General features: G+C 32.2%; 1 protein-coding gene across 1 annotated transcript in view; it reads right to left on the reverse strand.

The window, feature by feature from the left end:
* The window catches only part of Adamts6 (ADAM metallopeptidase with thrombospondin type 1 motif 6), a 173,730-nt gene that overhangs the window by 139,043 nt on the left and 8,468 nt on the right, over positions 1-26,219 (reverse strand). The window contains exons 3-4 of the mRNA XM_033761118.1: positions 16,248-16,394; positions 7,766-7,907 (exon numbers count right to left, since the gene is read on the reverse strand). Coding sequence (XP_033617009.1) covers positions 7,766-7,907; positions 16,248-16,394 — 289 coding nt within the window. The remainder of the gene's footprint in view (positions 1-7,765; positions 7,908-16,247; positions 16,395-26,219) is intronic.

The raw sequence follows: 26,219 nt of genomic DNA on the forward strand, positions 1-26,219 counted from the left end.
TTTTTTGGATCTTCAATGTAGAGTATCATATCATCAGCAAATAATGACAGTTTAACTTCTTCCTTTCCTATCTTTATTGCTTTAATTTCTTTCTCTTGTCTAATGATCCTCTCAATAGATGCAGAAAAAACATTTGATAAAATTCAACACCATTCATGATAAAAACCCTGCAAAAAATTGGAATAGATGGTCTATACCTCAATTTAATAAAGGCTGTCTATGAAAAACCATCAGCCAACATCATCTTGAATGGCCAAAAACTGAAAACCTTCGTGTTAAAAATCAGGAACAAGACAAGGATGCCCATTATCACCACTTCTCTTCAATATAGCTCTGGAAACATGAGAAAATATTTCTGATTTGATTTTTTACTAGATCCTCTTTCATTTGCTTTGCTACTTCAGTTGTTACTATTTCAGGGAGTCCAGGTGGATGAATTTCAGATTGTTCCACTTCATTGTCCCATGGTTTTGCCTTTGGTGAGCTGAAAGTCTGAGTTTGTATCTTGTTTAAGTGCCTTCTCGTTTCTATTTGTTTATTGTTTTTAATTCCTGGATTGATGCATGTAGATTGCCTATCACAAGTATCTTTATTGTTAGTTTTGGAAACTTTAGGAAATCACTACTTTTCAGAGGTGTCTTCCAGGTGTATCTGGCTTTTAGGTTTTCCATCTGTTGCAAATCTTGCCTCTTCAATTTATTGGGGATGATAAATTGCTGCCAATTTGGCCTAGTCCCTGGTTCTTTGGCACTGGCCTGTCATATTTTTAATGACCCTTAGGCAATCTCAGTCTTGGTGTACCAGGAAGAACAACTAATTAGAACAATTATGTTACCTTGGCTAAAGTAGTATAATCAACATTAATGATAGCATCAAACAGCCTAGAAAATGACAAACTGTGGTAACTATTAATTTGACACCTTTAACTGTATGAACTAGATTTGTGGTTATATAATCAACTCTAAAACAAACCAGAAAAATGTTTGCAGTAAATAAATCCTAAATATGTTGAATTTACCCTCCCAGAATAAAGTTTAAAAGGAACTGGGGGAGGCAAATAGAGAAATAGAAGGAGGAATATTAGAACCAAGGCTAGAGGACAAATGAAGATGAGGGGAACCTTGGGAAACTGGTGTAGAAGACAGAAGGGAAAGAAAGGCAGAAGAAATAAAAACAAGAACAGAACAAAACAACAAGAAAGCTAGAAACTGTGTTCACACTTCTATAAATATATAACAATCAAGAAAAAGACAAAACAAAAACAAGAAAAGAGAAATAAAAAAAAGAAAGAAAAACTGTCTACTTCAAGGCATGTCTCTGTTGTCACTGTTAGACAATGTAGCCAGCGTATAGCTCCAAGTTGGTTAATCCCACCAAGCTAGTTGCAGCTTTAAAATGGGGTAGTGGATAATCTCAGCAAGTATGTACCTTTAGTTCCACTGAAGTTCAGGCTGATTTCTACCTGTGAGGCTAGAACTGGCCATGTGGAGACTCCATTAGTCCCTTTGTCTCCCACCCCCACCCACTGGCTCAAACTGAGCTCCACAATCTCCTGCAGGATTGAACTCTGACAGTGGCACTGGAAGTGAGTACATAGAGCTGGCCAGCACCTGTTCCATGTTCTGAACTCAGTTGGTCCCTCTCCAAGATAGCAATCAGCTGATTGCTCTTTCCTGGGGCATGTCTAAACCCCACCTCACAAACCTCTCCAGTCTGCTGTGTCCACCACTCTGCTCTGCTGATGCATTTCCCCTGAAGGGCTCTGGGGTCACCAGTAGTCATGGTTCATCTGCAGGTTCAAGTTGGCTCTCCCACACAGCGAGTATGGGCTCAGGTAGGAGGTTAGAGATTTTCACTTTGTTCCCCCCATGGGCTTCAATTCTCATCTCAGATCCTTCTGGGTCCTGAGGACCCACTTCCCCTATCTCCTCCCCAGGATGCTCTACTCCAATGCCTGAACACCTACCCTCTGAGAAGCCCTCTTTCTGCTGCTCACTACTGCACCATCTTCCCAGGAATCCTGTATTCAACAAATATTTACCGAGTTCCTATATGTGTCATGTACTGAGCTACTCACTCTATGAATTACCATGAACAAGTCTCCTTTCCTCAGGCAATTGTACTCTCAGTACAATTATCTCTTCATTTACTCAGTAAATATTTACTGAATACATACCATGAGCCAGGAAATTCTTTTAGGTGCTGGGATACAGAAGTGAATATAAAAAACAAATGGTCCACCTCCAAGGAAAATAAAATCTAATAGGCAAACTAGCTGACTTAGTTACTCTCTCATTGCTGGGACAAAATACCCAACAACCGCAAGTTAAAAGATAAGCAGTTTATTTTGTCTCAACAATTTGTAGAAGTTTCAGTCCACAGTTGGCTTGTTCCAAGGTAAGGCAGTATGGCAGAGGAGAAACAGTTCCTGGTATGGCAGGCAGAAAGCAGAATAGGATCAAAGGTGGAAAAAGGATACCCTTCCCTGCCATGCCATGCACACTGTAATCCACCTCTTCCCACCAGACTTTACTCTCAACATCACACGCAGCTAAATACCTCAGTGAACTAATCCAATGATTAGTATCACACACCCATATTCAATCACCTCCCCAAATCCCCACCTATGAGTTCATGAGGCTTTGGGGGAACACTTTATATAAACCATAACAGCAGCAATATGGAATGAACAAAACATACAGTATAATAGAAAGTACCAGTAATAAATGTTAGTGAGAAAAAACAAGGAAAAATTATGTACTGGGGGTATGTGCACATAGGTGCATAATTTTAGGTCAAGTTGTCAATGAAGGCCTTATATAGATCATATTTAAATAATTAATGAGAAATAAGCAAAAGGATTGTAGATTTTAATAAGTGCTATAATGGAAATAAATAGTAGAATGTGAAGGAAAGTAACTGGAAGAAGCTTTTTATAGAGAACCACTAGACAGAAGCCAGTCTGAAATGAAACTGCATTTGAACAGAAAGTGAAGTATGGGACTGAGTCACATGTGAACCTTGAAATATTGTAATATGCTCCCAAAAGTACAGAAGTTTCAAATTATTCTACAGCAGTATCAGCATATGAGTGATAAAAGAATTGTCATTGATGACGGAGACCTGTAGAGGAAAAGGAAACATTTCTGAATGCCTACCATGTGCTGGGTAAATGAAAGGTACTTTGCATATTTGTCATACTCTTCTACTATTTTAAGTTTATGAAAACAAAGTTGGTTTTCACTGAAAAAATGTTCTAAGACTGAATAAAATTTACTGAAGGTCAATTTGAGGTCACAGAAAACAGTAAAAGATGAATGGATTATTTTATTCAAAATATTCTGTTAAACAATATTCTATTACATTGTGAAACCTTGTATTAGATAATGTGTTCCCATTTATGGTTCAGAATATATATTCAATTTGTAAGACATCTTTCAGTTCTATATTAAAATAAGAAACAATGTACAATATATTATTTTGCATGTATGTGCTAACTCATTTTATTAAGTTATAAACTTTATATATAATTAAAATTCCCCATAGATTAAAGTATATTTATATATAAAATAAAATAAATCTAGATGAGCAGTCATCTCATGATGACTACATTAAATTACTTACTAGATATACTATTATTTAAGCGTATTTGAAAACAATGTTTGGGATATCATTTAAAGTGACACAAAAAAGAAATAAAGAGCTAAGTCTAGGACAGCCCTGAACTAATCTGTTTTTTGGAAAGCAGTCAAAATATCACCCACAGCCCATCCATTTTATAGGTTCATAAATAAATTCCTTTCTAAGTTTAGAATTATTATTACTACAATATGCTTTCTGCTAATCTAGTTTTTATAATTCTTTTTTGAATAAGAAAGAGAAAACTAATAGAAAGAGGAAGAGAAATGAGACAATAGATACTACTGGGCTGTACAAGTTTGTTGTTCAAAAAGACAAAGAAACATTTCCTAGGCGTACTGATATTGCTGTCTTATTTGCAATATTCTTTCTTCCAGGAAGCATCCAAGGGCCCTGAGAAACATACTAATATAGCTAACAGTTATTATGATAATCTATTAGGGATCTATCTAGCTTTGCATGTCGTTCTTTGTACGTGCAATCTGCCTTTAAAAAGTCCTAACTTTTTATATAGGAAAAAAAGAAAATAAATTCACTCAAATATAAGACTTGCTTTTTCAGAACTCCAGAATTTAAAACCCTAAAAATAACACAAGCTTAAATATTATATAGTTTCTTTTATATGAAAAACTCAATACACAGGCACACATATGTATAGTATGATATAAAAGACAGATAATAGGGAGGGGGGATAATCCAGTGTGGACAACATATGTAAAAGTATACCTTGATTTAACACAAGATTTTACATGATTTATATGTTTTTTGCCCTATTAGTCTGGTTCTCAATCTGTATATATGGTAATTAACTTTATAAGGTCTTATAAACAAATGACTCTGATGTTGGAAAAATAAAAAGGGGTTGAGGGATGGGGGAATGAATTGAAATGGGTTATGTACATGTACCAGTTCCCCACAGCAAATTTAATTATTATATACTACAAACATGTACTAATAAAAGTTAAAAAAACAATTAAATAGGCTAAATATCCTCATTCTTTAAGTGTATCATATTTGTATTGATTTGTATAGTAAATGTCATTTTCATAATTATGTAAAGATAAAGTTTCCATGTATAAGACTAATTTCAAACAAAACATAATATTAAAAGAAAAAAAGGATAAATTTAGACAAAGCCTCTTGATCACCTCTCCCCAAGAGAGACCGGGAGAACTGGGAAAGTTTTAAGATTTTTTTAAATAAGACATTACTTGATGAAAATTAAACAAGTGTCTTCTGAAACAATATATATCTACAATGTTTATTAACATAGTTGTTGTACCTATTAGAAACAGAACTGATGGATTTAGACTTTTTTTAACCATGGAGTGGGTTGTGTATTTTTAGTTTCCCCATCTCTAAAGATCATGAGATAATTGAGATTTTTATCATTGTAGTTTGAAGTATCACAGAAAAAGGCACTATGCAATTACCAGAAGCTATATATTATTTATTGATTATTTGATTACACAGTCATTTTACTCTGTAGCCATTAAAATTTCTTCATTGTTCTACTGGAATTTAAGAACACTTGGAAAACAAAAATTAAATGATAAAAGAAAATTAAAATTAAATTTAATTAAAGAAATTAAAATTTCTTCATTGTTCTACTGGAATTTAAGAACACTTGGAAAACAAAAATTAAATGATATGTGAGAATAATAAAGGAAAATATTATCCTGAGTAAAATAAATAAGAAAAAATTTTCATGTAAATCTCCAAATATAACTAACATATATATATAAACCTCTCACTAAGAGAATTCAGGCAAGATATTTTGCAACTACAGATACAATTACTGGTAAATGAGCAATGAGCACATAATTACCAATGTGAAAGAGATGTAAAGCTGGTCACTGATGGAGTTATGGATCATTCTACAGCTGTTAAAATCTTGTCTGCCATCATCTGAAACCTGCTTGCTGACAGTGGAATCATTTCATTATTTTTAAACACTCTGGAAAAACTTTCGGTGTTCTATAGCAATTGTGCTTAGTATTTGTTTCAGCCTGCTGCACTCACAGAGCTATCTAAATCAGGGCCAGTATATTTTCCCCTTTGGTTAGCATCTGAAGTATGACTTGCTTACTTGACTAGACTCTCATATTCAAAGTCATCATTTTTGAAAGTAGTATCCGATTAAAACTAGAGGATTCATCAGATAAACTCAGTGTGGGTTTAGAGTCCTTCAACTGTGAAAACTGAATGTTTTAGGTACAAGTCCAAGAGGTGAGAGTGATAGTAAAGAATCTATTATGATTTAAGAAGCCTTATTGGTAACATAAAACCCTTTTTAAAAATAGCATTCTCATATAGCATATGAATCTAGAGAAACTATGATTTTGTTGCAAATCAAAGTGAAAAGAATTCATGATAAAATAAATACAATAGCATATAGTTTTATAAGATGCTAATGTCATCCCAATTTTATTTTGTCTATTACAGAAATCTTTATAAACATAACATATAAGGTATCAAGAAGCAGCATGTGAAAAGATATAATTTCATAGTTACTATTTATCTCATTTCAAATCAGTCTAAAATGAATGATATATAGATCAAGTGAGGAAGATTAATTCAATTTTTAAATTAGTTTAAGAAAGAAAACTGCATCCATAGATCCTATAAAGCTCATAATTACAGAAATTTCTAGGTGGAGTAAAAATCCTATTTCCAAAAAAGATTATTTCACTTATCAAAAAATAAATGAGAGACTCAGACAACAATAACCTAGCAAAGAATCTCTAGTTTCATTTGATCGTGACCCATTAAACTGTTAATGCAGTTCACCCAAAGACTATGATTAATTCCTGGCTGATCTTCTGGGGGAAAATGTTAGAATAAAAGAAACTACAACCATACACAATCAAGAATAGAAGATGGTTTATAAAAACACTGAAAAGATCAATGTTTTCCTCAAGGCCTACATATCAGACAATCACACAGAATTAAAAATATAGAGCACAAAAGGTGTTGCCAAAGCCTAAAGAGTAACAGTATAATTGTCACCCAAGATATTTTTTAAAATATCACTTCCCTTTTTACTGTAATGTACTGTATATGCAAAAGAATAATTGGTACATTATAATGAGTATATCATTTAGAATTACCTACTTAAAAATTTAGCTCCTTTTATTTTTATTATTTTTAAAAAGAAATTTTAAAGACTGTACAAAAATAGAAAGCAAGCCTTTAAATTTCTTTTTATTTTTCTTTTGTTTTTTGAGACAGGGTCTTGCTATGTATTGCAGGCTAACCTTGAACTCACTATGTAGCCTAGGCTGGCCTGAACTCAGCAATTCTCCTGCCTCAGCCTCCCAAGTGCTGGGATTACAGGTGTGTGCCACCACACCCAGCTAAATTTCTTGTCAAGCCAGAAATATGGCAAACAATTTGACATTTTAAAGTCCTATTTTTCTCATTCAACAAGCTTATATGTCATTCCTTCTTGAACACGATCCTATACTAGACACGAAAATCTTTGTCTACAATTTTAAAAATAATTTTTCATACATTTACTAATATAGACTTTGTGACATTCTGAGGCAGGCATGAAGAGTAAACTATGATGCCTACGTGTTTTTCCACAGCAATTTTCCTTGTTTTATTATTTAGTCTTTCTGTTTTACTTCTTGTTTCTGCTTGGTTGTGGTGTTGGAATGTGGGCGGCATTGATAAAGCAATTAGTATGACTGAGTATTATCAAGTATGAATTAAAGGCACATAGCCAATGAAAAAAATGTCCTTTAGCCCATTTAAGAGAATTTGAGAAAAAAGGGATAGGGAGGCTTTTAAAAACAATATTTCAAAAGTCAAAATAAAGTTGCCATTGTGCTCGCTTCAGCAGCACAAATACTAAAATAAAGTTGCCATTTTAAGTTCAAAGTTTATAGAATAAGTACATTAGAAATTATTAAATTCAACCTGCAAGTTATTTAATTTAGGATTACTCAATATTTAGAAATAGCTATTATACAAGTTATATCAGCAACAGAACAGTGTCAAAAACCATATTAAAATTAATAATATTACTGGAGGCAAATTACATTCATCATAATTCCATCTCAACATGTGTTATGTAAAGGAACATATATAAATGACTAAACAAAAGGATTAAGCCTCTTACCCCGTATTTACATTGGCGGGATGTTGCTCCATACTGGAAACGACATTGCTCATCAGCATCATACACCTGACCTGGGGCCACAGCTGGATAAAGAAAGTCACGCTTGGGAGGCTCATTATCAAGGCAAGTACCACGGCCTGAACTGTTCAACATAAAGGATCAAAGGAAATTAGGTACTCTATGGGCTATTTCTGTCACAATTATGAAACCAGGTGTTGAGCTCTTTGTGGTAATAATTCAATGCATGAAAACAATATATAATTAATCACAGTATTCTACCAATAAATAATCACAAGGCAAAATAGAGTAAAGTGACACCTAAATAAGCTCCAAATTGTTTTTCCCCCCCAGCACCAAGACACAAAGGAAGCATCCTACACAACAATCTGAAAATGTCATGTAGGCCTTTAAAACAGTGATTTAAATTGATTTCTGAAAGAATTAAAACAAAATTTCATCTTGTTCTAAGCTTCATGTTTGTTTTCATTGAAAATATAACCACATCTGGTAGTAAAATTAAAAACATAAATATGGAAAATTTTTCAAAATTGTAGTTGTAATCCTGAAAGACCTTTATACCCTTTCACCTTAGAACAACAGATGCTATAATAAGACATATCCTTAGGTTCTTGAAATATTTCACTAACAAAAGGACTGAATGACAAATGAGGCTAAGATTCAAAGTTCTCTCAAGTATATAAGAAATGTTTAATCTTTCAAAAATTTCATATTTCATCTGGGGTCATCAGAATTGGAAAAGAGAATGTTCTCTCTATAATTTCTGCCTTGCAAAGTATGCCTGCACTCAAACATAATATTTTAATTCAGTGGAACAAATAACATAAAGATTGCCAAAAGCTAGACAGAATAGCTTAAAGAGCTTTAAACTTTACTAAATATAATTGGTCATTTTTATTTTGTCAGTGTGCATAAAATAGGACAGATGCTTTTTTACTTTCATTTCACATGTGAGTAAGTTAGAATATTTAAAGAATTCCTGTGCCAACGTTTAAATTTTTTTTTCCAACATTCCTGTCCATTGTGCCAGCACTTGTGTTTTTTTTTTTTTTTCCAAATCTTTTCCATCCACTTTGCCAAAGGAAAATAATTTCACAAGTAGAAGTTCTTCAACTGTTATTTAGGACAGTATAAATTTTCATTTATATAGGTAAGAAAGAACTACACATAGCAATGAGTTTCATAGTCACAAAAAATTTCTCGTATTCTTAAATTATAAAATGTATTATATAAAAAGGTATACTTGCACAGCAGAAAATTTATATCTTTAAAACACTGAACCATATTATTAGTAAGGAGGTAAAGATTCAGAAGACCAAAGGGATAGAATACATTCTTCTTTATACCCTGTTCAATTATGCCCCTCTTGACTAATATTTTAATCAACAGAAATATCTACAGGGAATATTAAATATGGTACTAATATAGATGAATTTTGCTATTGACTATTGCAGTAATTTCTCTCATCACCACTCAAGGTATCTAAGAGAACAAGCATTTTTCACCTAGCTATCCAGTTTTCATGGAAAAACACTTGTTATTTCCTTTTTATTGTAATTTTAGAAATTGACATGTACCTCAGCATGACATAATTTACACATGAATTTTTTAAAACAGAGCTTTTCATGTTAGGTGTAAGCTTTAGGTAACATAATCCTACTAGTAAATTGGAAGTTATATACAGTACAGTGGTACCTTGGTTCACAAATGCTTTTGTTTGCAAACAGAAGCATTTGGAAAAATTTTGTTTTTGTTTGGGAACTCTGCATTGGGTAACAAACACAACTGTGGCCATCTTTCCCGCATGAACACAAAGTTGGTCATCTTTTCCAGAATTGTGGAATGAATTAAGTTTATGAACTAAGGTATTTCTGAATTGGGGTCAATGACAAGAAGGTCATATTTGGATAGTGTAATGGCAAAGAAAAACCATTTATATAAAATGAAATATTTGTGAGATGACTGATTAATTCCTAATGTTTTTCTTCTGAAATGTTTCATCTCTGTTTTAATAAAATTATAAATACTTTAACAAAGTAATTGAATATAAAGTAAAAACAAAATAAGTACTATGATAAACAAAGAAAAATTAAAGATTATGTACTGAAGTTCTACATGAGCCATATCCTATAAGTAATACATTTTATCAACAGCATGACAGAAAAGTACAGAATATATTTGCCTAAGTGGCACAACTCAAAATCAATTAAAAATAATTTTACATAATTACTTTCAGGAAAGGTAGACTAAAAACTCAAGAGGAAGATCTACATGAAGGACAAGGACAAATTTAAGACAAGATACACCAAAGAATATATTGTTTTCTGATGGGAAAACTGGCATAAAAGAACAAAGAATAAATGCTTCATTTAACATTCTTGTTTTAAGGTAGCAATGGTCTTCATATCATGGTTTGTACTCTTTAAGAAATAACCACTGCAAAGTCCTTTAGATAATCAAGAATGCCGTGTACTGTGGGCTTCTGGGGCCAAAACTTTTCCAAGAAAGTTTATCCCAAAAGTATATTTTTATTTTATAAATTTTCATTTGTATATAAAGCACCTCTTCCTTGTACAATTAATCCTAACTAAATAGCTACACAAATCTTCTTCCCTTTTTCCAGTATATTTTTACAGAAGAATAAAATTCCATATAAAATAAAATATAAAAGAAAACCATACAGATCTTTATAAAATGAACTTGTGTTTAGGAATATCATATCAACTAAGATATTTTGAAATATGTTTGACTATATTTGTACAAATTAGCAAGGCTTATGAGTCAAGTGTCTTCCAGTAAAGCAAAAGTGGAGATAAGTGCATGGCTGATTAAAATCGTTTCTACATTCCTAACATTATATGTAATCATATTTTGTATTACACTAAAATACTGATTAACATATTTGAGGAATAAGACAATTTCCATAATTTTATCCTTAACTGAAGATCAAAATGCCTTTTTGCACAATGTTATTAAAATTTGGCTCTTTCCTTCTAATGTTTCTGCAAATTTCAACTAGGTAAAGTCTATATAGATCACAGTTATTATTAACTCTTACAAAATAATAATTCTTGATATTTTCATGACTTCAGATTATTGATTATTATAATGAATTACTATAGATACAAATATAGAGGGTAAGTACATAGGCCTGAAAAATGTGTGTTTAATCCTGGATGTGCTTTCTCTTAGTATTTTTCCTAAGAAAATTTCCATTTGTTCGACTCCAATCATTTTCCTCTGAGGGAACTCCTATTCTAACTTAATATAATAATAATTTCCTTATTTTTCTTATTAATTTTACTTCTCAATTATTCACCTGCCTGTTTTGGACTCCATTATTTAAAAAATCATATTTTAGGTTTTCTCTTGGCACTTCAATTCTTTTTGTTCAATATTGTGAATGAGCTATAGCTATATTGATGTTGTGTACTGCCATGTACTATGGCCCACTCATTTTTATTGTTCTTTTATAGTTATTCAGCAATTCTTAATGAATATTTGACATATTTCCAACTTTCTGACAGTTGCAAATCACTATGCTGACATAAATGTTTTTTGTACATGCTTCCTGGTGCAAATGTTTTTCTTTTCCTAAAAAAAATGTTAGAATCAGTTTTTGTCTTATACATTGTGATTTCCTTTTTTAAACAAAACAGAAGTTACAGAAAATTTTTATTTAATATGGAATTCTAGCTATGTGAGATACAACCATACAACTCTTGCTAGATGAGCCTAATATTGTTACTATCAAAATAATAGTAATGATATTACATACAAATCTTGAGTTTCTCATTAACAAAATTAAATCTAGATGGTTTGTGTATGGGATTATATGCAGTTTTTTCCATTCAAAAAATACAAACTCACCTATTAAATTAAATGTAGCATAGTGTTAGTTTCCATCTATGAGGTACTATATCTTACTATTAAGTACAGATAAAATGGTGCAAAATTGTATACATAAAAAGTATATCTGTGATTATAGAGCATACATTTCACAATACCCTAATCCTAGTTAATATCTAAAGAAATATAGGTAATTATTACATTCTCACATTCTATTTTTGTTTATAGTTCTAAGACAAGGCAAAAATTTATGTCAGTTTAAGAATATGTGTCTTTTTTGTGAAATTCATACTAAGTCAAAGTATATTTACATTTACAAATATCTTTGCAGTAAGGTGCAAAAGTAATATTTTATGTATTCCTCTTCTAATATAGAGAGTTTATTTATACAGCCCAAAGATTAAAATATAAACATTAGCCAGAATTCAGTCTTCAACTAAAATTTACAGATTCTTACATAAAATACAGTATGCCCTCCCAGCTTTGCTTCAAAACTCATGAGGGCATATTCCTAATTGAAATTTTAGATGTATTTTTACTAAAATAATCATACTATCAAGGACAGACCTTTAGGCTACAATACAGTGGAGTCAATCTGAATAAGAAATCTTTTTATTATATATAACTTCATATATATCTTAACAGTCCCTTAACAACAACAAAAAGTTAACATTTAATGTAATTTCTTATTTTTTTTCACAAAGTTGTGCTATTACACATGAAGAAAGCAAAAATTAAAAAGGTTGACATCATCTGTAGCAAGTGAAGTTCTTTACCTACTATCTTCTCATAAGATACTTTATCAATTTTTAGGAAACTAAAAATGTTTTACATAAATGCTGCAATTTAACAATACTTTTGGGTAAATATAAATGTATATGTGTTATTTAAAACCAACTCTTTTCTTTCTCTAACTCTCTGTATGATTGGGATATTTGAACTTGAGCCTTCTAAGATACAAATACTGTACTAAGTAGTTTACTCCAGCCCCATATGTAATTTTGACTTATCAAAGATTTATGGTTAGAGCAACTTTCCAAAACATCAGATTAACAGAAGAAGGAAAAACCTATTTGGCCAAATTGTTTCTTTGATACTAATTTTAACAAAAATAGAAACAAAAGATCTCATTTATAAAAATTGTTTTCCACCTATAAAAATCATTTTCTATTTTCAAAAGTAACTGCTGGAGAAGAAAGATGAGTGCTTTGGTCATCCTGTTCATCTTATATCACTTCTCTTAAAGATGCACTGTCACATTTCTACCTAGTTCCACCTTCAACAGTAACATTGCCTCTCAGTGCACTCAGCTTCCGTTTTTAATGTGAAAATAACTACTCTGTATTTAATTTGAAATTGCAGAAAATATTGTTATGGATCTTTGTCAGTGCAAACAATTTAACAGACTTTACTGCAGGAACTGATTCACAGAGCCCCCATAAGTTTTTAAAACAATATAAAATTACTCTGTACTATTGCTAAGTGGTAGTGAATGTATGAAAATCTGGTCTAAATTACTATTGGCTGCCTTCCACTGCCTGGAAAATTAGCCCATAGACATCAATGAGTGGGGGCCATGGTACCAGGTTCAACTTTTTCTAGTTTCTTAATAAATAAATAAATAAGTCCCGCAGGCAGATAGGAAGGACACTACCTGCAAAGCCGTCGTCGGAAAACATCAGAAGCTGGCATAACACGTCCATTATAACGGAAATGGGTTCTTTATTATTTAATCAGGACGGCTTCTGGGCGATTCATGAACCACTTATTGAATCACCGAGTTTAAGAAATCTGAAAAAAAATATTGGGAGTTGGTAAACACCATCTCCTGATATCAATAGCATCTAGTGTTTCAGAATGACATGAGAGACTTTGTATTCTATTGGCACTTAAAGGCCAAAGAATTGTTTTCAGTTGAACATAGAGAATAGTGAATCTCTATAAATCATGGAAAGCTCATTGCTATATCCGCCATCATCTTTGGTCTATACAATCACTAAGTGGAGAAAGTGATGCATTTTGTTGAACTGGTTCAGTTCCTAAACCATCATCTTTCAAGGTTTCTTCTTTTTGAGAAGAGAAGCTAAAATAAAGTGTTATGAATGTTTTGAGTCAATTATAAAATATAAATGTACCCTCAATACTTGATCAAAATATCGCTATATTTTACAAAGTATCATGCATAGCTTTTACAGAAATTAAGTTCACTGCATTAATAAAAAGGAACAAAGAAATATAAGAAAATTACTATGTCTTTGTACTTCAGTGAACTGACCTTTTAAAGGGCCTTGGGTATAAAAGCGCTTTACTGCTTGGATATATTATAATCAGGTTTTTTAAAGCTTATTATTAAAGGAGAGGAAGAAAAAGTCAAATTTTCCCCATGTCTTCACCCATTTACTTTCACATGTCCCCCCTCTCTCCCGTACCAGGGATTGAACTCGGGTCTTTGCACTTGCAAGGCAGGCCACCGAACCACTGAGCTAAATCCCTGGCCCTTTATACCTACTTTTTATTAATGGCTTTAACTTTGTCAGCATTTGTATGAGGATGCACAAGAGAAATATTTTTATAATGTACAGGATAAATAATCCCCTGTCAACACTAATTATGCTTATACATACAAAATACAAAGAAACAAAAAAGATTAAATAATGTCTGTTGGATTCTTTTAATTAACTTAATAGAAAACTTTATTAAAATTAGTACTAATTCTATATCTCTAACCAAACTGGTGGTGATTTCTTAACTATATTTTACCAGCAATTTAAGGATTCCCTTTTATTGTGTCTTTACAGCCATAATATGATTTCAAATAGGAGAGAACTGGTAGGAGATCAAAATTGGTCCATATATGGATGTGTTTTTAACAGGGAGGAACACACAAAATTTATTACATGCCTGAGGCATGGGAGTATTAGCCACTGGCCTTGTATGTATTATATAGAGATGGTATTAGCTAATGATCTGTGTAACAGTCAATGGGACAGAAACAGGACACAGGAGAAAAGAAAATTTTTAAAAACCAAGAAAATGGTTGCCATGAAAAACACACAGGAATCCTGAGCATATTATACAGTTTGTCTTTCTGATGGTAGAGATTAAAATTCTATTATAAAAACATGAGCCAAATCAAGAGACAAATTTCATATCTGGCTTGACTTCTGGGTAAAGCAGATCTTTAACAGTGTATAAGAATTAGATAAAACCATCTCAGAAAATGATATTGCTAGTGTTTTGTGTAAAATCCTACCAAATGATATCAAACAAATTCTCTGTGGTCTATAATATTGTACTTCACATAGGTGGCACTAGGCAAGTACAGTGCTATAATTTTCTTTACTAAGTTTAATATTTGTTGGCATATAATGTTACCCTCTGAAATTAATTTTCAACTACTTCAACTCTAGCATTACATTAATTAATTCAAAACTGTCCATTTTAATTATTTATCTTTTGATCATTGAGCACTGTGCTAGGTAATTTAAAATCTTGTTTGAACCATTTTAAAATATATAATTAAAATCTTTCAGTATATAATCTGGGTATTAGTAGATATGAAGGAAAGTTATAGTGAATGATTTTATCCTACATATCCTACCTGTTTTTAAAAAAATTTACAATGCAATAATGTTAATATAGACTTTTAACAAAGCTAATATTTAAGAATTTTCATTGTTTGCATGTACTTTTATAGATCTTACATTTACTCTGAATATTTTGTCTCTCCTTTGCAAGAAAAATATAATACAACATACCTAAAGACAACAATAGGGCAATAAGGCACTGAAAACCTTTATATTATTTAAAATAGTATTATCATTTAGTGAATGTCTATTAAGTTTTTTATGTAACTATAGCATTATACATAGTTATGTACATAACACATGATAATGTAAGCATTATTTTTAAAGCCCATTTATAAAATAGGATGCTGAAGATTAGAAAAGGTAAGTAGCATGCCCAAGGTTATACAGCCAGAAAGACCCAAATGTAGCAGTTTCTAAAGTCCAATGTGGAAATTCTATGCAGCTGAGATGTAGAAGAATATCTCCTTTCCTAAATATACTTATAGATGAGTTGATTTATACTTTTCATATTCAGAAAAACACTCTGAAATATATATTGAAAGTCTGCAGAAGAAATTCTCAAACAGTAGAAAAGATGGGTTACTTAAAAGTTTTTTCTCAAAGTGCTCATTTCCTGGCTGCTTGGTTTTGTTGTTGTTGTTGTTTGTTACTATAAGATACTCTGGCACATCCACATAACTATTTTTTCATAAACATAATGGAATATATAATCACTGAATAAGTATGGCTTATTCCCTATGTACATTTAAATTCTGAAATTACTTTCCATTTATTGAACAATTCTAATCAGTCACATCATCAGTCTCACTTATGTCTTTACTCCCTCTGGTTTGTTCAATAAGTTTTGAGAACTGAACTGAAAGATTTACCATAAAAATGGGTTAAAGTATGTAGGGAACAACCTGAAATATAACAGGGCCCTAAAAAAATTACTCATTATGCAAAATTTGAAGCACTACATATTAGACTTTCACCAATGACTTATTTCTGGAGCAATTTATAATTACTCTCTAGAGATTACTTACTCTAGAAAGCTGGTGATATAGTCTCGACTGCAGGCAGACCAGGAAAAAGGATTGGTATTTGAAGTAATGTGAGCTGCCATAAGTTTTGCTGCTTCATGACCTTTAGTCCCACAAGAATTTCCAATTCCATCATGGTTCATACCAAAACTGTTTTAATAAGGAAGAAACATGAAAGAAAGAAATAAGAAAAAATAAAACAAATAAGCCCCTACACATCCTTTATTTCATTTGAGCATTTATTAGCCTCATCAACATATGCCTTCTATCAAGACAGACCACATCCACTACAGAAATGTAGGATTAATGCTAAAGACAACAAAGACTAATTCAACAATACAATACATATGTCTTTTTACATTTAGCCCATATTCTCAAATGCTACCTCACTCCTTAAACAGAAAAGAGAATGTGCATTAATCTTTATAGATGAGAAAACAGATTTAACAAAGATGAACAACCTATAAAATTACATATTTGGAAGTGCTGAATGTTTTAATGAAACCCACCTTTTAACATGCTAGTGTTCATCCTACCTAAATATGCTGAATACAAAATAAATTATAAAAACATAACTATAGTTATAGTTCAAAGACAAAAATTCTTTTTTGTTTTGTTTTTTGAGACAGGATCTTGCTATGTAGTTTAGACTGCCTTGAACTCCCGATAATTCTCCTGCCTCACCCTCTTGAATGCTGGGATTATAAGAGTACACACACGACCACACCTGGCTCCTTTTCCTTAAGAAAGATAATTGGATACATATATAATTTATGTCACTGTGTGTTTTCAAAACTCTTTTTGAAAAATTTTGATCCATTTAAGGTCTATGGTTTTTCTTTGCTATGGCCTCCATTTTTTGGGTTTTTCTTTGTTATTTCCTCCTATGTCTCATAACCATGCTTAATGCTACCAATGTGACATTAAAATATTTCAATGAGGGCCAGGGTTTTAGCTCAGTGGTGCTGTGCCTGCCTCATAAGTGCAAGGTCTTAAGGTCTATTCCTGGTACCAAAAATTTTTTTCAATGATACAAAAAAATTCTAAGAGAGATATTTCATTGTATATGGGTACATTTTGCCTCTTAAGTAACCAGAAGATTAGGATAAATATTACTGAAAAAAATAAAGTTATATTTCCATTGTGACATTTCAATATATATACCAAGATGTCTGTTCAAAGAAATGTCACTAGAATGTAAAATAGATAAGTAAAGTGTGGTAAGACAGTCTGGAAAAGTAGTTGAGAACAGATAAGTACAAGATAATTAATGAAACTAAGTATTAATGCAGTCCTTTTAATGATGAAGAGACATTGAAGATATATAAGTAAACCCAACTGAAGATTTCTGAGTCAGAAAATACAGGATTGATTTGCATTCTGGACAAATCATTATAGTAACTTTATGGTGGATATATCTAAGAAGGAAGATAATGGAGTTAGAAAGAACAGTCAGAACATTACCAATTAAATGATGTTGGTCTGAACTAGACAAACAAATGGAATTACATGTGAAATATGTTTAGGAGGCAAAATGGGTGGGTTGGTGTTCAAAAGTGCACTACAAAAAAGATAAATGATGACAAATAATACGTTCACATATGGGAAACAAGGAGGAGGAGGAGCAAGTAACTCAGGTGGGAGAACAAAATAAGTAAAAAGAGCAAATGTATGAGAGGATCCACAGCTCTAAAGTAAAGCACCAGAAAACTGTTTAGGAACACTGTTAGTATTCTAGTTTGATATGCATACAACCAAGGCAACCTCCTTGAATGGTCTTCTAGGCATTGAAGGTGGAACTGCAATGAGTTACATTAGATATATATTCTGTCAAAACAATCAACTACATATTTGCACAATGAGCACAAAAGTGTAAATGTGCAATTCAAGATTATTTCCTCTCAGCAGTAGTCCTCTGTTTCATGTTAAAATGGGGGGTAAGCAGGTGTATATAGTTTTAAAAGAATAACTTTCAAGATTTTGAACTTCCTTATATAAACTTTTCAAAAAGAGTCAAGCTTCTAACTTCATAATCATATTTCTCATATGTTACAAAACACTCATCTAATTTTTAAATAGGGCATTGCCTTGGAGTTGTAAAACATGGTTCCAAGAAAGGAGACAAGTATTTGGTGTCAGTACTAGAAGAAAAGAATGACTTTCAGTTACTTATTCCCACTAAACTATATCAAATGATTTATAATTCTTTCATCAAGTTTTCAGAAGAATATAATCAAAGTAACAAGTGAAAGATGGTTAAAACTATTTTTTGCTGATAGTTCACTATGGTTATGTTTTGACAAATGATTAAAAAGGAATTCAAAATAATGAGTGATATTTTGATAATAAACGTTATTTCTTTCTTCTTGTTTATGTGCACAAATTTTCTCAAGATTCAATCAATAGAAATAAGATAAAGGAATTCAATTGATGCTGAAATTCTCCTTCCTTCTAGCAATGCTGACCTATAAACAGTAATTGAAAAACATCTAATTAAAGATACTTCTAATAAATATTTTATTTACAAAAATGTGTAATATGTGCATGTCCTTCAAATCATCAATAGCTATAATCTATTATTCAATCAAAAATTTATTTTCTTTATGTTTATGGGAAAATTTTTCTTGAAATTTTAATTTCTATATGTTTTGTTCAAGAAATATATAACTTAAAATACTTTTAGCATAAAATATCTTTTAAATCTATTAATGTATTTTAAAATATACATTGAAACAAAATTCTGGAAGAGAATGGTACTCAAAAAATACTGAGCTAAAAAGAGAAAATCTGATGTAATTTTAAAAAGATTTGAGTGTCTCAGGCTGGTCTTAAACTCCTGGCTTCAAGAATCCTTCTGCCTCAGCCTCTTGAGAGATTGAGAATAAATGGATGTGCCACTGAACCCAGCTATGCTAATATTTGCAATACTCTAGAATGATACCTTTGAAACAGGAGAGAGGAGGAAAGAAAGGTACAAGAAAAAAAAAGAGAAGAGAAGGAAAAAATGAAAACAAATTTTTTGTAAATAAGAAGGGGTAGAAGGGAGGGGAAGTGAATGAGGAAAGAGAAGAATCTAGATATAGTAGGTATAGGTACAAATTTCCGATGATGAATGTGATCATTATGTACATCTGAAGTATATCACTAAAACTAATTAATAAAAAAAAAAGAAAATGGACACAGTTCAAAGGATAAGATGAAAGGAATCCAAAATAGATTTTCACTGTTGCATCCAAAAAACAGAACTAAAAAAATTCTCTTTTTTGTACTAGGGGTCAAACTTGGGACCTTGTACTTGCAAAGCAAGCAGTACAACCACTGAGCTAAATCCTCAGCCCATAAAATAATTTTTAAACAGTGCTAAAAGACAATGCAAAGAAAGTTCAGGAAATAAAAATGGCCACAATGTAATAAAAATCGAACTCGTCTATGTCCTAGGAAATACTGACATAAATATACCGAACTTCAAAAATAAAATATCTTTTGAGCAATCAGGGAAAAAGAACAAATTACCTATCATGGTAAAACAGTAAGAACAGCCTCAAATTTCTTCATGGTGATATGTAACAACAGCAAAACTTTCAAAATATCTAGGTATAAACTTACAGTCAAACTGGGTATGAAGGGCAGAATGAATAAGAACTCAAGAAAAAAAATTTTCCATTAGTTATTCTTACAAAGACTGCTACAAGTTAAATTTCAGTTTTGTTTTAAAATAATGCGCAAATTTGAATGTCTTGTTGACATTACGTTGAGTCAAAGAACAGACAAGTATCAGCCAAACAAGAACTATAGCTCAATCTCTTTAATATATAAAGATGCAAAACTTCTCAACAAGATACTGGCAAAAGGAATGCAATGAATCATTTAAAAGAGAATACATCATGACCAAGCAGGCTTCATCCCCAGGATGCAAGCATGATTCAATTGATACAAATGAATACATGTAGTACATCACATAAACAGAAGAAAGGACAAATATCACATGATCTCAATAAAGGCAGAAAATCCCAGTATGGTGGCATACCCCTGTAAGCCTAATACTCAGCATGTTGAGACAGGGGGATCAGCACAAGTTCAAGGCCAGCCTGGGAAACCTAATGAGTTCAAGGCCATCCTGAATTACACAGTGAAACTCTGTCTCAAAACAACAAGAAAAACAAAACAAACCAAAAACCCCACAAATCAATAGACATACAAAAAGCCTCTGAAAAAATTAGACACCTTTCATGATGAAAATACTGAAGAAAATAGGTATAGCAGGACCTTATTACAAGCTAATAAAAGCTATTTATGACAAAGCTACCACCAAAATCATATAAAATGGGGGAAATATGAAAGCTTTTCTTCTAAAATCAGGAACATGACAGTGATGTTCACTATCTCTATTCCTGTTGAACACAGTACTCAAACCATTATCAAGGGTCAGGGAGTTAGCCCAGTGGTTCCTCTGCCTGCCTTGCAAACACAAGGTCCCAAGTTCAATCCCCAGAACAACAGCAACAACAACAACAAAAACCATTATCAAGAGCTTTTAGGTAAGAAAAAAAAAGGATATAAATAAATAAATATTTATATGTTTATATTATATATTACAATATATATTATATATATTATATATCAATATAGGATATATAAATAAATATATATTTATATATGTATTATATATTAAATGAAAGGGAAAAGTCAAATTATTATTACTTGCAGAAGATATATTTTATATAGAAGATTTAAAAAATCTACCAAAAGACTCTTAGAATTACTAACCAATTTCAGTAATTTAACAGGATATAAAATCAACATACAAAAATCAAATTACTATACTTATAATAAACCCACTGGAGAAGAAACTAAGGAAAAATATCACTCTAATAAAACCAAGAAAAATTAAAAACTTAGGAATTAACATAACCAAGGAAGAGAAAGATGTCTACAATGCAAACTATAGTACTTCGAAAAGGAAATCAAAGAGGACATTAGCAAATGCAAAGATATTTCCTGTTCCTGGATATACAAGATCAGTACAGTCAAAATGGCCATACAATCAAACCTGATGTACAGATTTAAAACAATTTCAATCAAAATACCAAAAGCTATTTTCACAGAACTGGGGAACATAAACATCAAATTCACATGGACTCAGAAGAAATCCAGCATACCAAAAGCAAACCTGGGTACCAAGATCAAAGTAGGAGGCATCACAATCCCAGTGTTGAAGTTATATTACAAAATTAGATTGATGAAAACAACATGGGCAGGGTGTGGTGGTGCACGCCTGTAATCCTAGAACTTGGGAGGTTGAGGCAGGAGGATTGCTGTGGGTTTGAAATCAGCCTGGGCTACATAGTGAGTTCCAAGTCAGTCTCAACTACATAGTGAGACCCTGTCTCGAAAAACAAAACAAAACAAAACAAAAAAGAAAACAACATGGTACTGCAACAAAAGCAGACATAAGGATCAATGAAACACAATAAATAATGCAGAAACAACCTCAAGAACTTTCAACTATTTGATTTTTGACAAAGGGATCCAAAAACATATACTGAAGGAAAAATAAATGAACTATGTCTTTCACCATATACTAAGGTAAAATCAAAATGGGTCAAAGAACTGAATGTTAAAACAGAAACCTTTCACCTGCCAGAAGATAAAATTGGTTAAACTCTCGAAGTCATGGGCATAGACAACTACTTTCTGAACAGAACCATTATTGCACAAGAAATAAAATTAAAATGAACAAATGGGTTGTATCAAATTAAAAAGCTTCTGAACAGCAAAAGACAGAAGTAACAGAGTAGAAAGGAAACATATAAAATGAGTAAAACTTTTTCCAGCTGTTCCTTGGGAAGATAATTATTAACTAGAATATATAAAGAATTCAAAAAAATCACCCCCCAATAAAAATCCCAAATAACTAGGCAACTGAAATGGATAGAAACTTCTCAGAAAAAGAAGTACAAAAGACTAGTAAATACATAAAGAAATGCTAACCATAACTGATCATTAGAGAAATGCAAATTAAAACAACATTAAAAAGAAAAGGTTATGACAAGGAAAAGTCAAAACATATCAGTTATAACCATCAATGTTAATGGTCTTAATTCACCAATCAAAATAAATAGATTGGCAGAATGGGCCAGCAAGCAAGATCCAACTACATGCTGCATACAAGAAACACACTTAATTCAAAAAGAAACTCATAGCCCGAAACTTAAAGGGTAGAAAACAATACTCCATGACACAGGAACCGAAAGAAAAGTAGGAGTAGCTAGACTCTTTGTAGATCAAGTGGATTTCAAAGCAACACTGATTAAGAGAGACAAAGAAGGAACACTATGTCCTTCTAAATGGAACAATCCAAGAGGAAGAGATTAATATATATTCACCAAACACTAGTCACCCAACTATATAAAACAAATATTGACAGACATGAAAAATCAAATAAGCACTGATACAACAAGTAGTGCGGGAGCTCAAATTCGCACTGTCACAAATATATAGATCAACGAGACAGAAAATAAATAATGAAATACAAGAACTCAATCAAACTCTTGAACAAATGAACTGAACAGATGTTTACAGAGTGTTCCCTCCCACAAAATCAAAATACACATTCTTTTCATCTGCACATGGATCATTCTCCAAAACAGACCACATACTCACTCATAGAACATGTTTAAGTTCAAAGTAATTGAAGCTGTCCCCTGTATATTATCAGACCATACTGCGATGAAATTGGTGATCAATAGCAAAAGAAAATGCAAGAATTTCATAAACACATGGAAATTAAATAACATATTGCTGAATAACCAAAGAGTCACAGAGGAAATTAAAGAAGAAATCATACAGTTCCTATAATTAAATGACAATTACAATATAACATATTGGAATATATCAAACACAACAAAAGCAGTCTTACAAGGGAAATTCATAATACTCATATTAGGAAAACAGAGCAAGCTAATTACACAACATGATGCTGAACCTCAAGCTTCTAGAAAAAGAAGAGCAGGACAAATCCAAATCTCATAGGGAGGAATTTATAAAAATCGGGGCAGAAATCAATGCAATGGAGACTAAGAGAACAATTCAAAAAAATCAATAAAGGCAAGAGTTGGTTCTTCAAAAGAATAAATTGACAAACCCTTAGCCCATCTTACCAAAAAAAAAAAAAAAAAAAAAGGAAAGAAAAGGACCAAATCCTTGCAATTAGGAATGAAAAGGGTGAAATTACAACACACCCAGCAGAAATCCAGAGGATCATCACTACCTATTTCAAGAACCCATACACCAATAAGATTGAAAATACAGAAGAAATGGACAGATCCCTAGATATGCATGAATTACCAAAGTTGAATGAACAAGACCTAAAAATTCCAAATGACATAATATCAATTAATGATATTGAAAATGTAATAAAAAAAAAACTTACCAATTAACAAAAGCCCAGATCTTGATGGCTTCACTGCTGAATTCTATAAGAAATTTAGCGAAGAACTATTGCCACTATTGTTTAAACTCTAAATGAAATTGAAAGGGAAGCAATACTACCAAATTCATTCCTGGAAACAAGTATCACCTTGATCTCCAAAGCAGAGAAAGACCCAACCAAAAAACAGAACTACAGGCCAATCTCACTAATGAACACAGATGAAAAAATCTTTAAGAAGTTACTGGCAAATAGAATACAGAAGATCATCAATAAGATCAAACACCCTGACCAAGTGGGATTCAACTCAGGTATGCAGGGATATCTCATCATATGCAAATCAATAAATGTAATATGGGGGTGAGGGTGCAGGGAGAAAAAAATGCAATACACTATATTAATACAGCCAAAGAGAAAAACCTGATGATCATCTCAATAGATACAGAAAAAGCATTAGACATAATCCAACACGCATTCATGATTAAAAAAAAAACCCTACAAAAAACTGAAATAGATGGTCTCTATCTCCACCAGATAAAAGCTATATGAAAAACTAACACTCAATATCCTACCAAAAGGTCAAAAACTGAAATTCTTCACACTAAAATCAGGAATAGGACAAGGATATCCACTATCAACCCTCCTGAACAGTACAGGTTTGGAAACATTAGCCACAGCAATTAGACAAAAGAAAGAAATAAAAGGAATAAAGATAGGAAATGAATAAGTTAAATTGTCACTATTTGCAGACGACATGTTATTCTATATAGAACACACCATGAACTCTACCAAAAGTTTTCTAGACTTAATAACCAAATTCAGTAGAATAGCAGGAAACAAGGTCAACACTCTTGTACACAAATAAGAGATGCACTGAGAGAGAAATTAGGGAAACAATTGCTTTCACAGTAGCATCCCCCCAAAAAGAAATGTATAGGAATCAATCTAATGAAGGAAGCAAAAGACCTCTACACTGAAAACTAAAGCACTCTGAAAAAAGAGACTGAATAGGATATAAGAAAATAGAAAGACATCCTTTGCTCATGGGTAAGAAGAATCAACATAATGAAAATTGCCATACTTCCAAAACTGCTATATACATTCAATGCAATCCTGATTGAAATCCCAACACTATATTTCACAGAACTAAAGAAAATATTTCAAAAATTCATTAGAAACAAGAAGAGACCTAGAATAGCAAAAGCCATTCTAGGTAACAGAGACATGACAGGGGTATCACAATCCCAAACTTGGAACTATACTACAAAGTCACTGTGATAAAAAACAGCATGGTAATGGCAAAGAGACAGACCTGAGGATCAGTGCAATAGATAAGAAGATGCAGAAACAACATCAGACATACTCAGCTACCTCATTTTTGACAAAGAACCCAACCATCCTCACTGGATGAAGGAGAGCCTCTTCAATAAATGGTGTTGGAAAAACTGGATTTCAACCTGCCAAAAATAAAAACTAGACCCATACTTTCACCATGCAGCATACTAAAATCGAAGTGGATTAAAGATCTAAATATTAAGATAGAAACACTAAACATACCTGGAAGATAAGTTAGGTAGAGCTCTCCAAGACACTGGCGTAGGAAAAGATGTCATGAACAAAACTTCAGTAGCATACCAATAAACTCAATAAGATTAAAAAAAAAAAAAAACTTCAGTAGCATGGGAAATAGCACAAAGAAACAACTGGGATCTTATCTTATTGAAAAGCTTCTGCACAGCAAGAGAAACCTCCAACAGAGCTGATAGAACCTACATTGTGGGAAAACATTTTTACCAGGTACTCCTCAGACAAAGGTCTACCATCTAGAATATACAAAGAACTTTTTTAAAAGGGATCTCTCAAATTTAAAGATCCAATCCAAAAATGGGCATCTGAAATGAACAGAAATTTCTCAGACAAACAAGTAAAAACAGCAAATAAACATGAAAAAATGTTCAACATCACTGGTCATTCAGGAGATGCAGATGAAAACAACACTGAGATTCTACCTCACCCCAGAAAGAATGGCTACTATCAAGTAATCAACCAATAACAAATGCTGGCATAACTGTGGGGAGAAAGGAACCCTTCTCCATTGTTGGTGGGAGTGAAGACTGGGGCAACCACTGTGGAAACCAATATGGAGATACCTTAAACAACTAGGACTAGAGGTTCCATTTGACCAAGCCATCCCTCTTCTGGGTATCTTTTCAAAAGAATTAAAAGAATCATACCACAGTGATATATGCACATCCATGTTTACAGCAGCACAGTTTGTAATAGCTGAAACTTGGAAACAATCCAAATGCCCATCAACTGGAGACTGGAAAATGTGGTTTTTTAAAAGAAAATGGAGTACTGCTCAGCCATAAAGAATGAGAAACTAGAGACATTTATAGCTAAATGGATGCACATTCAGTCCATACTTTCATTTTTTTTTTCCTCTCTGTTACCAAGGATCAAACTCAAGGTCTTGCACTTGTGAAACAGACAATGAAACCATTTATCTAAATCCCTGGCCCTAGGCCATACTCATAATGAAATAA

This window comes from Fukomys damarensis, unplaced genomic scaffold (genome assembly GCF_012274545.1).
Source record: "Fukomys damarensis isolate Sample0158 unplaced genomic scaffold, DMR_v1.0_HiC HiC_scaffold_1, whole genome shotgun sequence".
NCBI lineage: Eukaryota > Metazoa > Chordata > Mammalia > Rodentia > Bathyergidae > Fukomys > Fukomys damarensis.